General features: G+C 43.5%; 1 protein-coding gene across 1 annotated transcript in view; it reads left to right on the top strand.

Annotated features, from left to right (window-relative positions):
* ADAM12 (ADAM metallopeptidase domain 12) overlaps nt 1-14019 on the top strand; it is a 165308-nt gene that overhangs the window by 139483 nt on the left and 11806 nt on the right. The window contains 5 exon segments of the mRNA XM_031059893.1: nt 45-134; nt 1537-1732; nt 9371-9479; nt 9584-9782; nt 12300-12377. Coding sequence (XP_030915753.1) covers nt 45-134; nt 1537-1732; nt 9371-9479; nt 9584-9782; nt 12300-12377 — 672 coding nt within the window.

Genomic DNA, 14019 nt, shown 5'->3' with positions numbered 1-14019 from the left:
ACTGCACGTTGTCTGCTCTAAATTTACCCTCCAAATCCATGCAGGAATGTACAAACCCGTGCTGCAATGCAACCACCTGTGCCTTGAACCCAGGAGCAGTGTGTGCACATGGGCTCTGCTGCGAGGACTGCCAGGTGAACCTGGGGAAATGTCTCTCTTTGGGGTGGGGAGGGCAGAATTCTGTATTTTTCCCTACTTCAGTGCAGTAAGCAATGATGGAGGAGAGGTAAATTGGTATTGATAAGCATTAAGACACTTGTGTGTCATGTGAGCAATTAGAAAATTCCCAAAGCAAGGATGGAGGAGAAGTAAATTGGTATTGATAAGCATTAAGACACTTGTGTGTCATGTGAGCAATTAGAAAATTCCCAAAATATAAATTATTGAAGGAGCAGATCAACAGATTTTTTTAATAGTCTGTGTGCTTTTTGTGGCCCCTTCAGTTGCTCATGCAAAACTTCTTTTTCATGAACTTTTGTGTGCTTTAATTTTTCTCATTCTTACTTGGCAAGTAGTCATTAAATGCTTAACCCTCTTTTTTGGGGAGAAGGCCCTTAAATTATTAATTCTATCAACAGCATATGCATTTTTAATAGCAGTTCATCAGCTGTTTTGGTCTCCTAACACTCTGTAAAAGCCAACTTACCACAGGCATTTACCTGCTTGAATTCTCAGACCATCCCTTGCCTGTGGGCTAATAAAGCATCCAGCAGGTTGTCTGTGGCAACCTATGAGCTTGGAGCAGCAAGGGATCCTCTTAGCCAGGAATTGCTTTTTAGCAAAATCAATTTATCTTCATGTCCTTTGCTTTTTACCAAAGGCAATGTGGTTAAAATTCAGTGCTGCTCCCAGAGCACACCCAACTTTTGTGGCTGCTGTTGAGATGTGAATGTTCAGACTGGTATGTTCCAAAAAAAATATCATTTTCCATGGAAATTGGTACAGGACAAACAGTTAATCTTGTAACTAAGTTTGAGGAGATCTTGATGCCCATCACAACAACAATTCCACGAGGAAATGTAACTCCATAGATTTATTAACGTTCAAGATCTATTCAAGATCATTGAATTGAACGTTCCAAGCTGTGAGTTGTTGGGCCTCTGAATCCACAAACAGTGAGTTGTTGGGCATCTGAATCCACAGCCAAGTGTGCTGGTGGCTTCCTGAGCCCTAACAGAGCACAGTGTTCTGTGATCAGCTGCCCTGGGTGGAAAGGTCTCTGACCTGACTTTTGCCCAGTGCTCCAGATCCTCCTTTCCAGAGTTCTTGTGCTCAGACACGATGAAGGAGCCCCCTGCAAACATCAGGGCTGGGGTTGCCTTCTGTCTTGAGCCTTGTGAGCCATGTGTGCAGCTTCATCTGAGCCTCCTTGCTGCCAAAGCCTCCCAGCATGGCTCAGATCCCTGCACTCAGAGCTCTGCCATCCCTGCCCTGTCCTCTGCAGCCAGCTGGGGCTGGGCCAGGGGGAAATCTGCTCCTGTGCTGCAGGGCTGACCCAGGCACAGCACAGCCACTCAAGTTCTGTTTGTTTTGCAGCTCAAACCAGCAGGGATTTCTTGCAGAGAGTCGAGCAATTCCTGTGATCTGCCCGAGTTCTGCACGGGGGCCAGCCCGCAGTGCCCGGCCAACGTTTACCTGCACGACGGGCACGCGTGCCACGGCGTGGATGGCTACTGCTACAATGGCATCTGCCAGACCCACGAGCAGCAGTGCATCACCCTCTGGGGCCCAGGTGAGTGCCAGAGATGCCTCAGGTTTGGCTTTTCTATTTTTCAGGTTCTGTGCTGCTTTAGTGTGTGGGTCTGGGTTCATATCAGGGCATGGTGAGCTCTCTGCACAGAGCAGGGAGACAAAACAATTCCTGCTCCAGCTGGGCACCAAGGACAAATGATCCAAATCTCAGCCCCAGAGCACAAACACCGTGGGCTGGAGAGAGAAAAACAAGCAGGGTGGGACTGCAGGGGCTAAAGCTGGAATGGGACAATGAACTGCAAGGTGCAAATGGAGCAGAACTGATCCCAGTGACAGACCCCGTGCCCGGCCGTGCATTTTGGGGCCATTTTGGTTCATCTTGGGTGCAGCCCTGGCTGGGCTCTTGTGCTGCCCAAGGTGGATCCATGGAGGAGATCCTTGGAATAAATCCCTGCTTTAGTCTTTAGCTCTGTCCAGCCTCTGTTCTGGGGCATCCTTCACAAGGCATCACCAGCACAGGGACACAGGTCTGACAGAGGCTTGGGGAGGGAATAAGGATCTGGAGGGTGCAGCACCAATCTGTAGCTGTTTGAATAATGAGGGAATCTCTGGGTGATTCATTCCAGCCTTGATTTGCTGTCGTGTTCGTTTCTTGCAGCAGGAGGGAACGAGGCTCGTGCAGCAGCACGCTGCAAATGGATAGGTGAACTTAGACAAATCATTTCCTCCTGACTTTGATATGGCCTGATGTCACCCAACAAGGTGCTGAATGCTCCTGGCAGGTTGAAATCAGAGCCCTTTTCAGGCTGCTGTGTGAGCTTCCTCCTGTGCTCTAAACAGCTCATCTGCAAAACAGATGTGTCTGCTCCATCCCCAGCCAGGGCTCAGCTTTTGACACTGACATGAGACTCCTGGATCATTGTGTGTATTTTATTAACTGGTGTCACCTGGAAACTGCCTCCTGACAGTGCTTTTAGCAGGGTGTGCACTGAAGCAGAAAGGGGTTTATTCTCCCGTGGGAATTTGCTCCCTTTTTGCAGAAATCTGGTAACATGAGTTCTTGAGCTGTTCTCAACATGTATCCCAGGAAAGCTGTTCACCTTTCTATAAAGCCCTGTGACCCTTCCACTGAAATGCAAGTATTAACTCAGCATTTTGGTATGAATCCAAAACGTGTCTCCTTCAGCATCTCTGACCTTCTAGCTCAAATTTGAAAAACATTTACCTCTCCTAAGGAGAAACAGTACTTAGAAAGAGGTGTAATTGTTTCTTTTAAACTAATATTTCCAGCCTCTTTCAATTCAGCATCTCTAACTCTGCTCCAAAACCTCTGTATCAATATAATGGCACACAGATGTTTCCTTTGGCCAAAACCCTCCCCAGAACACTGCTGAAGAATTTATCTATTTCCTTCCAAGAGAACATAGATTTTTTGCAATCTCTCTTAAAAAGAGCATTAAAGCATCTCAGGAAGCAGCCCCAGTGGTGCAGACAGCAGGTCAGCTTGGCCACGTGGGTCTCAGAGCACGTTCAGGAGGGGTTCCAGCTCAGAACTGAACTCCTCACGTGGAACAAAGCGTGCTGTGCTCCACTCCCCCAATCCCACGCGTGTCCTAGAGCTGCTGGGAGCTCATAGAGCCATGGACAATTATAGCCTCCAGCCTGAGGCAGACTGGGACTTCTAATCCCTGCATACTGAGACATTTTCTCTTGTAGAAAGCAAAAATCTCCTCCTGAACCAGTTTCCCATGCCGTGGAAAGTTACTTGGTGAGGCTGTTCGTGGTTTCAGTGGCTGAGAAAAATTCCTCCAAAGGTCGGGGAGCTGAACTGCTGCAGCTCCTTGCCAGGCCTGCTTCCTAGCACAGCAACTCCACCACAGCCCTGGGATCCCCTAATTCTTTCCTGCCTGCCTTCTTTTGGGGCTGTTTGGTATGGACACTGCCAGGCCTGGAGGCTCCAGGCTGTGGGAGTCTGTTTACGAGACAGATGTTGTGTTAAGAACAGAGCTCAGATTTTGACTGCAATACCCCTTGGTTTTGTCTTGGGAAGGCCCAAGGAGAAGGATTTTAAATAGGGAGGATGGGACATGACCAAACCTGAACTAAAAGTCTTAATTCTTGCCATGTTTTTGGAAGAATAAATTAAAAATAAACCCAGAATCCCAGAGGGGTTTGGGCTGGAAGGGACATTGGAGATCATCTCATTCCACCCCTTGCCATGAGCAAGGACACCTTGCACTAGACCAGGTTGCTCCAAGCCCTGTCTATCTGGCCTTGGACACTTCAAATAATGCCCATATTCTGGATTTAAAGACTAGGGATGTGAATATCCACTGCTCTGTCACACATCTGGCTGAAGTGTGAGCTGGCAGATTTGGGGTGGAATGAGAAGAGAGGTGGGAGGCTCATGCAGTTGGAAAAATTGTACAGATTGTGGTACAGATTAAAAAACTACACATCTTTCCAGCCTTGCCTGCAGCACAAAGAGAGATTTGACATTCTAAGATGTTGTCTCTGGACTTTGTATCAAAAATATGCACTGGAACCTTTTACCAGGTTGTTGTGTCTGATTAGAACTCTTTTTAACAACTGCCTATGTTGGAGTAAAGTAGCTTTGTGGTTTAAAAAAAAAAATTCTCCCCTCTAAAGAAAAATCATATTACAATTCATTTTCATTCTCTCCTTATTTTCTTCTTCCCAGTAGGAGGAATCCATGCAGAACAAAATACAATAACTTTTCCTAAAATAATATTTGGTATATTGAATTCCTTATTAATGTCTTCCCTTGTACATCTTTCTTTATTCATCAGGTTACAGATGTCCAGAAGCCCAATGATAAATGTCAATCTTCATGTTTTTAGATCTATTTAAAGGAAAATGATGAACACTGTCAGAGCTTGTTTACATTAGGCTGAGCAGTAGGAACCTGTTTCCAGAAAAGCTCTTGCATTTCCTTGGGGTTGTTTTTGTTTCTCTCAACACAGTGGTTCAGATTAAATAGAGGAAATTTTTTTTTTTGCTCTTTTTTATCTGTGTGGAAAGCTTGGTGGGAAGGAGAAGGGAGGAGCTCCTGGGGACAACCTCTGAAAATAGCCATGAGTTCCTCTCAGAGCCCAGGTTGATTCCAGTCTGCTCCCAGAACACCCAGAGCTCTCCATCCTCTCTCTCTCTCCATAATTCATGTCATTTTTATCTTTGGGGAGCAGGAACTGCTGGTGACCTTTTTTTGGTCTGTATTCAAAATTATCAGATTGCACTGATCTGACCTTTTGATAGCAGTGACATCAGTGGTGATGCTTTGTGTGGTGGCATTTTCCAGGAGAAACAGACACACAGATAGAGCTGCTCAAGACAGAGAAAGCATTGATTACCAAGGAACAGAAAACTTTAAACTCATGACTTTTCCTGCATTGACAAGAAAATGATTCTTTAGGGAAGTTTGTCCATTTGTTTCCCCAAGTGGGGAAAAAAAGCAATGATTTTGGGGAGCCAATGGCAGGCATTGATTTAATAATTAGAAGACATTTAAATGTGTGGCATGGACATGGCCATTTGTTTAGGCAGGAACATTCTTAATTTAGATGTCAATATTTGTTACTGAGTGAGAACTTTGCAGGTTTTCCCAGGTAGTTCCCTACAGACACAAAATAAATGGGCTGCCCGTCTCAGATATCTGACCCAACCATTGCTGACTTGCTTTTGGAAAACTGCTAATTATCCAAGCACTGCAATTTTCTGAATTCAGTGAAATCAAACTATTTTGACCATCACAGATCTATGGCCAGGCCTTTTTCTTCTGGAGATGGGAAAGATATGAAATAATATTCTCAGAGGTGGTGACATCATTCTCCTTAAAGGCAAAAAAATGCTCAACTCCATCTTGATCTTGTCCAGACAGAACAGGCATCACCAGGATGGAGAGAGAGGCCAAGGGCAGCTCGTGGAACTTTTGCTTTGCAGCAAAAACAAAGTTAATGAGCTGAAACCCAGATCACACGACAGAGAACTGTGGTTTTTATGCTTATATTTATTTGCACAGTTATTCGTGGTGCTGGCTGGCACAGCCTGAGCCACAGAACTCCAGCCTGTTACTCAGAGGTTGTTTTTTTCCCCTCTCCCCACCCACAGACAGCTGGGAACTGAACTGAACTATCTTCCTTTTCTGCTGTCAGCCTGATAGAGGATGTTTCTCGTGTTCATGGAATCAGCACCATGGTCAGAAATTTCCCTCATTCCTTTCAAGAGACTCTGTTGGTGTTTTCCTATGGCAGCAGGTCTGAAATGACACAGCATTTCTGTGCCCTGCAACTTCTCTTTTTTTATTATTTTATTTTTTTGCGACTTAAAATACACATTTGGAGGAAAAACCCCAACAACCTCCAGGCTGCCAGCTGCAGGGGTGAGCTTTGACCTTCTGCAGCTTCCCAGGGCTGATTTAATCTCTTGAATGAGGCTTGGCGTGGAAGGGCTGACAGCACCTTAATTACAGGGTCATGATACCATAATTACCAATAGCAAAGTGAAATAAACTCTGCTCATGCAGCTCAAACCACTTAATAACCACCAGAAATCCTTCACAAATCCTTTTGCCTCTGCCTGCAGAGGTAGAAAATAGAGGAAGACAGGACTTTCTGCTTCAGTTATGTGGTGCAGTCGTGATAAATGGGTTTCCTCCAGAAACACAACATTACAATTCTCTTCTTTAAGCATCCTCTGAAAACCTCCTTTTAACTTGGTAGCTCCATCTGTTCAGCATCTCACACTCTGATATGTTTTCATCCATAAAAAAGTACAAATATTGTGAGAAGCCAGTGGGGAGAGGGAACAGCCATCTGAATCCCAAGCAACAGCATGTCTTGGTTGGAAACCAAAGGCAGAAATTGAAGCTGGATTTTGGTTTCCAGGCTGCAGATGATCATTGGGTACCAGGTGTTTCCACACACAGACTGCTCCCAGCCTGGCAGGGGAGTGGTTTTTTGTGCTCCAAGAGATCCTTTTTCTTGTCAAGTGTTATTTGCTGGAGTTGAAGCTCAGTGTCTGAGCCCTGCAGATGTGTTTTCCTTCCTGGGGGCTGCTTTCCATCATCTCTGCAATGCCTGCCTGCTGAATTCAGGAAAAAAATCAGCCACACCAAAAAAAAAAACTTCCACCAGGTAAAAGAGAAACACCTTAAACTCTCTCTGTGTTCAGTGAGTGCATTCCCTTTGAAAACCATTTTTAGAATAAGCCTTTCTTACATCCTTTGCAGTCAGAGCACAGGACATGAGCATTCATTTGGCTTTTGGCAGCTTTGGGAGGGGACAGCACTGAGGGGACAGCGTGTCTGGGCTCTGGGCTGTGCTGCCACAGCTCCAAGGGAGCATCCAGCCACTGCAATTCCATGGCAGCAGCTGAGCTGGGCTGAGGCTCCTGGCCAAAAACAACACCCAGAGCAGTTGCACACAACCAGGGCTGCACAAGCTGGTCCTTGCACACATGGGAGAAAGAGCAGCTTTGGAAAAAACAGGTTTAGAAAAAACAGTTTTAGAAAAAGCAGGTTTCCTTGGCCTCTTGCTCCCACAACGTTTCTTCCCTCCCCAGCCCTTCCAAAGCTGCTATGGAATATGCACATGTTTGTCTCAAGCTGAACACTGAGTGTGCCCACCCTGGAAATCTGAGGAGAGATCCACATGCTGAAAATGGAAATTTAACTTTTGCTTTTTCTGCGCAGCGCCTGGTCTGGATGCTTTTGTTGATTTTTTTTATTATTGCTTGAACTTTAATGAAAAGAATTGAAAGAATCCTGTTTAAGTCCCTTTTAGGAGTTCCAGATTTGAAAAAATATTCTGAACTCAGCAAGCTTGAATGTAATCTTCCAAAGAATTTCAAGCTCTTGTCCTTCTCTCCAGGGAACCATCAGCTCATATTCTGTTCTTTCTGTGCCTTTCTTGCTGAATTTTCCAGTTTCAGCATGTAAAAATGTTAGAAGGAAAAGAGGGTGCCATCTTAAGCCTCTCCAAGTTTTAATATTTTGTCCTTAATAGCATTAGATTGCTGTTCAGCAGTATATAGTATTAGTCAAGCTTCTGACTATGAAATGCAGATAATTAATTGAAGTTTTAATCTCTGAGTTTTTACTGAAAAGATCCACACTGGCTGGAAGTGTTACAGTCATATTTGTATTTTCTTCTCCAGGAATCTGACCCCTTTTTTTTTTTTTTTTTTTTTTTAAAGAAAAGAAAGAAAGAACATTTTCCTCTTTGAAGGCTTTAAAATGAAATCTTCAGTCTGGCTTAAATAAATGCAATGTTTTACCCACAGTTAGAGGCATACACACTTGGAAGTGACTCAAAACATTTGACAAAATGTAGCATTAGTTGAAATGTTCTGTGTCTGGTAAAGATCAGGAGCACTGTAGAAATGGGATATTCTCAGCCTTTGGGCTATCACATCACTTGCTGCCAAGTTCTTTTTGCTTTGGTTTGGCTGATCTGTCAAAAGCACAGAAATGCAGGTAGCAGGTCTCTGATCTCAGTTTTAGCCAGAGTTCCTTCTCTGCTGCTCAAAGCCAGTCTCCCTGTTGGAGCAGTTGAAATGGTGGTGGTGACTTGATGGTGCTGTTAATTGTTTTCATGGAAAGAAAATACAGAGTAGTAAGAGCCCTAACAAAGGGCCTCTTAATCTTGCAAGAAGCAGCAATTATTGGCTGGAAATGAAAGCCACACTCCACTGTAGAACAAAGGGATTAAATTCCAGTACACTGACTAATGAATTGTTGCAGCAGTCAAACCAGGGAAGCAGGTCCTTCACCTCTTCAACATTCCAGATGAACGGATGCATCTTCCCTAGAAGATATTCTATGATTGGTTATAATCTGGAGGGAAATGAGCAGGAGATTGTGTGTATAAAACAGTAGAAGAGATGTTCTAATAGTACCCTTGAACTTCTGAAGTGCAGGGATGAATAATCTGCCTGCACAAGCTTTTCCAGCCCTTCTCCCACCAGGGAAGTTTCTTTGCCACTAGGATATGTCTTTATCAGAAAAGATCACAGTAGATAAGAGCCAGATGCTGCCTGAACTCCCAGATTCCCACTTCTACCAGTGTGGCAGAAATGCCCCTTGGTCCATGTCAGTCTTTCCTCTCAGGAGTGGATGTCCTGAGGGTTAAGGTGGGATGGGCTCCTTTCCTCTCCCCAGTCCTTCAGCCTGAGTTAATAGCAGCACATTTCCCTTTGCCGTGCCAGGTCCTCACATCTTTACACCCAGTTTACAACTGGATTTTCTCTGTTGACTTGTTCTCTATTGCAGTCAAACAGGCTTTTCTTGAAAAGAATTTTCTTTGGGGTCTCACTAGAACATGGACTCCTGCAAAAGAAGAGAGTCAACTTTCCAGCTGGCCTTTGTCTGTCTGGTATTTGCTAGAAGTTTTTGTGTCCTAGGAGGATTGGCAAGAGGGCTATGAGCTGGAGAAATCCTGGAGGAGAAGGAGTTCTGCACTGCCTGTTGCTCAGAGACTAACACTGGCAATCCCACCCATCCAAACTCTTCCATTAGCATGCAGATCCAGCCCCGCTGTTTTGTTGCCTCATCAACATTCAGCTCACATCCCCCCTTTCCCCTAAAGCACCAGCAGAGCTCAAAGGAAATTATTAAAAACACCTTGTATGAGATGAGAGTTCTGATTAGGTTTTGTTTCAGGTGCAAAACCTGCTCCTGGGATCTGCTTTGAGAGAGTCAATTCTGCCGGAGACCCTTACGGCAACTGCGGGAAGGACTCCAAGAGCTCCTTTGCCAAATGTGAACCCAGGTAGGGCCTCTCCCTGCAAACACAGCAACAGGTGCTGGCAGAGGGCTTGGAACATTTCAAATTATTCACCTCACCCTTGCTTGTGTTGTGTTTATTTCCACCAGGGACGCGAAGTGTGGAAAAATCCAGTGTCAAGGAGGAGCGAACCGACCCGTCATTGGTACCAATGCAGTTTCCATAGAAACCAACATCCCACTGCAGGAGGGGGGCAAGATCCTGTGCCGTGGCACCCACGTGTATCTGGGGGATGATATGCCTGACCCTGGGCTGGTGCTGGCAGGAACCAAGTGTGGAGATGGAAAAGTAAGATTCTGGAATACTCCCAGACAAGGGAACATCACTACTGTCATTCTGCCAAGGGTTTTGTACTTCTTTTTTCTTTGGAATTCTTTTTTTCCCCACAAAATAATTGCTTCTCATGCTCAGACTGAAACAAATTTTGCTCCCTTCTGGCCACTGTTCTGGATTATGGATTTTCAGATGCAAATTTGAGCAACCTGATCTGGTGGAAGGTGTCCCTGGCCATGGCAGGGGGTTGGAAATGGATGAGCTTTAAAGTCCCTTCCAACCCAAACCATCCTGGGATTCTGTGCAATGCAAGTTGCTTAAGTTTATGACTGATTTTTTGAAGACAGTCCCAAGTATCTGCCCATGGAGGCTTGAGGTTTTCTGCAAAATAAGTACAGCAAAATACATTACAGGCTTATTAATGAATTCCTGAGCTCAATGTGTTCCCTTTCCCAGCATCTCTGGCATTGCAAAATTGTCATTAACTTCACTTGAGGTTTCAAAATGTATTTTATCTCCTGATTATGACTCCCCACTTCTTTTTTTTCATGCAGGAAACCCTATCTCTGTATGCACTCTTAGAAAACTATAAACCCATTGATGCTCAGCCACCAAAACTGATTTTAGTGTTTGTGTTTTGCAAACTTTGTGAATTACCCACTGCAAATGCAGCCCAGATTTCACATGACTGTGAAAAAAAACTCATTCTAAGTTTTTCTTTTGTGAGGAAAGCAACTGAGAAAGACGGGAGGTAGCCATGAGTTTACAGGGGGAGGAGGAATGGAAAGCAGTCCAAGAGCTATTGAAATGAAGGAGGTTTCCATACCCTCAGTGGATTGCTTGCAAAAAGGAGGAAAAACAAGTGCTTTGATAATTTGTGGTAAATTGAAGTAAGCCTCTGAATTTCTGAAAGCTTTTGAATTACGTTGGATTATCTCACTGTGCTGGGAACAGGTTTGAAATCCATCCCCAGTGAAACCACAGCTCTGCTACAGGAAAACAACCCTTACAACATTTCTAAGTCAATCTGTTCTAAAAAGTCTTTTCAAAGGCAACTCAGCACTGAGAAAGCACCCCATTATGTTTTACTAATGAGTATTTAATCTTTCTAATCTATCTAATCATACACATCCACACTATAGAATACACAGGCTAATACTTCTGAAATTGTATGTTTTACTTTGAGGACATTAGTGCATTTGTATTATGGATTAAGAATATGAATTTAAATATTCTTGGGTTTTCTCAACTGGAGATGCACAATTTGAAACGCAGCCATTTTAATGTGATCAGAATTCTGGGAGCTGCTGCACTGTGAATATTTGAATTGTGAATAGTGCTGTAATCAGACCATATTCTCTCCATGCCTGCATGTTGATGCCAATTCACTCTAATTTCCTTTCCATTTTTCCTTCTCCCCAGGGGATAAGTGCCCTGATTAAGCATCCCTGTCGCCTCCTTCAACACCATTCCCAGCTTAATGCTAATTATTGTGACTGACTTTTAGTACTACTGAACTGCACTGCAGTTAAACATGAGCAAAATGTGCAGTGTGGGGCTTTTTGACCTTTTTTGTTGTCAACATAGCATAGGAACTGTTATTCCAGTCCTAATTTCTTCTTTTTTCTGTTTAGAGTAGGGTAACTTCTCATTACAGACGTGCTCATCAGTTGTGTGGTTGTTTGATGTTATTATTGCTCAGCACTAATCTTGCTTAACCTCAATTTTCAGCTCCATTGGCAGCGTAAAGTTTATCTGCAATGACTGGAAAACAAAAAAAAAAATTGAATTTTATTCCTCTGCATATGCTATTTGTTTACTTCCATTTCCTATTAATATTAAATGTTAAATAGGGTTGGTTTATATTTGACACCAAAAAAAAAGAAAATTAATGTGGAAAAACTTAGAAAGATCTTGGTTTTCCTGGAAAACAATGATGAGTCCATAAAAATCAATGACCTCACTTAAACATTCACCTACCCTGGGTCCACACTCTGTAGTGGAATGAACAATATTTCACTCTTGATAGAAACAAAACTCTGATAATTTACCATGAGGATCCAAAGCTTTGCTCAAGGAATCATCTGCTGTGGTGAAGACAGGAAGGCAGACAAAGCAGGAACCTGAAGGAATCCTGCTTAGTGCACTCCTAGTCCTGAAAAAAATGCAAATTACTGATTTTTAAATTGGCTTAAAAACCTCCCAAACCCCAGGGTCTCCCCACTAGTTCCATTTGAGTGGATCTGTGAGGGTTTGCTTGCACAAGCTCAGCATACCAACACTATGAACTGTGTGTGAGGAACCAGGGCTGGCCAGGAGAGCAGAATTCAACTTGCTCAGATTTGGATTTCAAAGATTTAAAAGGAGCTGAGGGAAATAAGAAGCAGACACCAAATCCTGGTGTCCTTTGTGTCCAAATAATTATATATATTTGTGTGTTGGGAAATATTTAACTGCTGAAAGAAGGGATAGGATGCCCTGGGAGCCCCAGCAGCTCTGTCCCTGTTCAAAATCCTTTCTTTCATTTTGCAGATTTGCCTGAACCGCCGGTGCCAGAACACCAGTGTTTTTGGGGTCCATAAATGTGCCACCAAGTGCCATGGACGGGGGGTAAGCATCCTAGGAAAACATTTTTTACAATCCCTCAATAACCACTGGACAAGAAATCACTTTCTGTAATGGCTTTGAGATTTATAATTGCCTGCAATAGATTAGTCAGAGTCACTGCAATACATTTTTATTATGTATTTGCATTTCCACTGTGCCTTATATGAAATTGTTTTTATTTGACAAAGAAATGTTTATCAGGCAGTAATTATCTTGTTCTTAATTGACAGCCTGTGATACAAAGGAATCTTGTAATCCTCAAAGCAATTTGAAGTCTGACCCTCCATCATGAAGAATTAAAAATTCCCATTAAAAATCAAAAATACAGTTTCTCCATAGATACAAAGAAGTAAAAATTTTTGAATTGAGCATTGGAAGTGTTTGGATTGAGAGACAAATGAAGCAGCATTTCCAAAAACATTTTAAAAAACATAACCATATTGATGCGTTTTGTGGCATGAAAGTGGCACAGAATGAAAAATGTGATGATATCATTTAATAATATCAGTGGTTTGAAACCCCGTTTATATTATGATAATGTTAATTATGTCAAGCTTTGCCTTATTAACCGTGATGTGCTGATGAGCTGTTTGTTTCTCTGAAAAGCTGTGGCAGCCACATTGGAAGAGCCATAGAAATTCACTGTCCCCTCTGAGGAAGGATTTTAATTTGCTTTAACTTATTTTATCACCCTGAATTTGCAAAACTGAGCAGGGTTGATGGTGCTGCCTCTTATCATTGAGGATGGAATGAGAAGAGGCTTGGGCTGGCATTTTTTATGTCTGTACGAACAAGAACCTCTGGTGACTCCTCAGTGGCAAAACTGACCTCGTGGAATTGTAAATGGGAACTCCTGCAGTGCTTTAATTTTAAAAAATAATGCTTAACAAAGTATATTTTTAATTATCTTGCTGCCTTTGAAATGTAAATTTTTTATTTTTTTTTTTAATTTTACATGACCACAGCCAGTCTGAGCTCTCTGAATATTTTAGTGCTCTGCAGACACAGGGAGCACAGCATTTCTGAAAGCCTGCCAAGCTGACCTGGCCAGAATATTGCATGCTCACAACAACCCAAACTCCTGTGAACTGATTTGTGTCTTACTGAAAACTCATTTATTAATCTGTGCTGTGGGCTCTCAATGGTGGCGGCAGAGCAGTGATAGCTGGGGTTAGCACAGAATTAAGGACCTTATTGACAATGAACCCTAAGCCCAAAATCTTTATTTACAAATTGATTTATTCACAAATTGATTGATTGAGCACCTAAATGTGACTTCATGTCCTGGGGTCAGTTTGGGGCCCCTCAGGACAAGGCATTGTGGGGTTGGAGTGTGTGCAGGGAAGGGAATGGAGCTGGAGAATCCCTGAGGAGCTGGGAAGGGGCTCAGCCTGGAGCAAAGGGGGATCAGGGGGGACCTTGTGGCTCTGCAGGGACAGGAGCAGAGGGAACCTCAGGGTGGATATTTGCAAAAATTTCTTCATGGAAATGTTTTTCCAGCCCTGGCACAGCTGCCCATCCTGGAGGGATTTAAAATCCATGTGGATGTGGTGGCACCCAGGGCCATGGGTGGCCTTGTCAGCTCTGGGGAATGGTTGAAGATCTTGGAGAACTCTTCCAGCCTGAGCAGTTCTGTGACTCCATG

The sequence above is a fragment of the Geospiza fortis genome, unplaced genomic scaffold (assembly GCF_000277835.1).
Source record: "Geospiza fortis unplaced genomic scaffold, GeoFor_1.0 scaffold452, whole genome shotgun sequence".
Taxonomy (NCBI): Eukaryota; Metazoa; Chordata; class Aves; order Passeriformes; family Thraupidae; genus Geospiza; species Geospiza fortis.
Note: the sequence above shows the minus strand (reverse complement) of the source record. Positions and strands in the feature narration are given on the sequence as shown.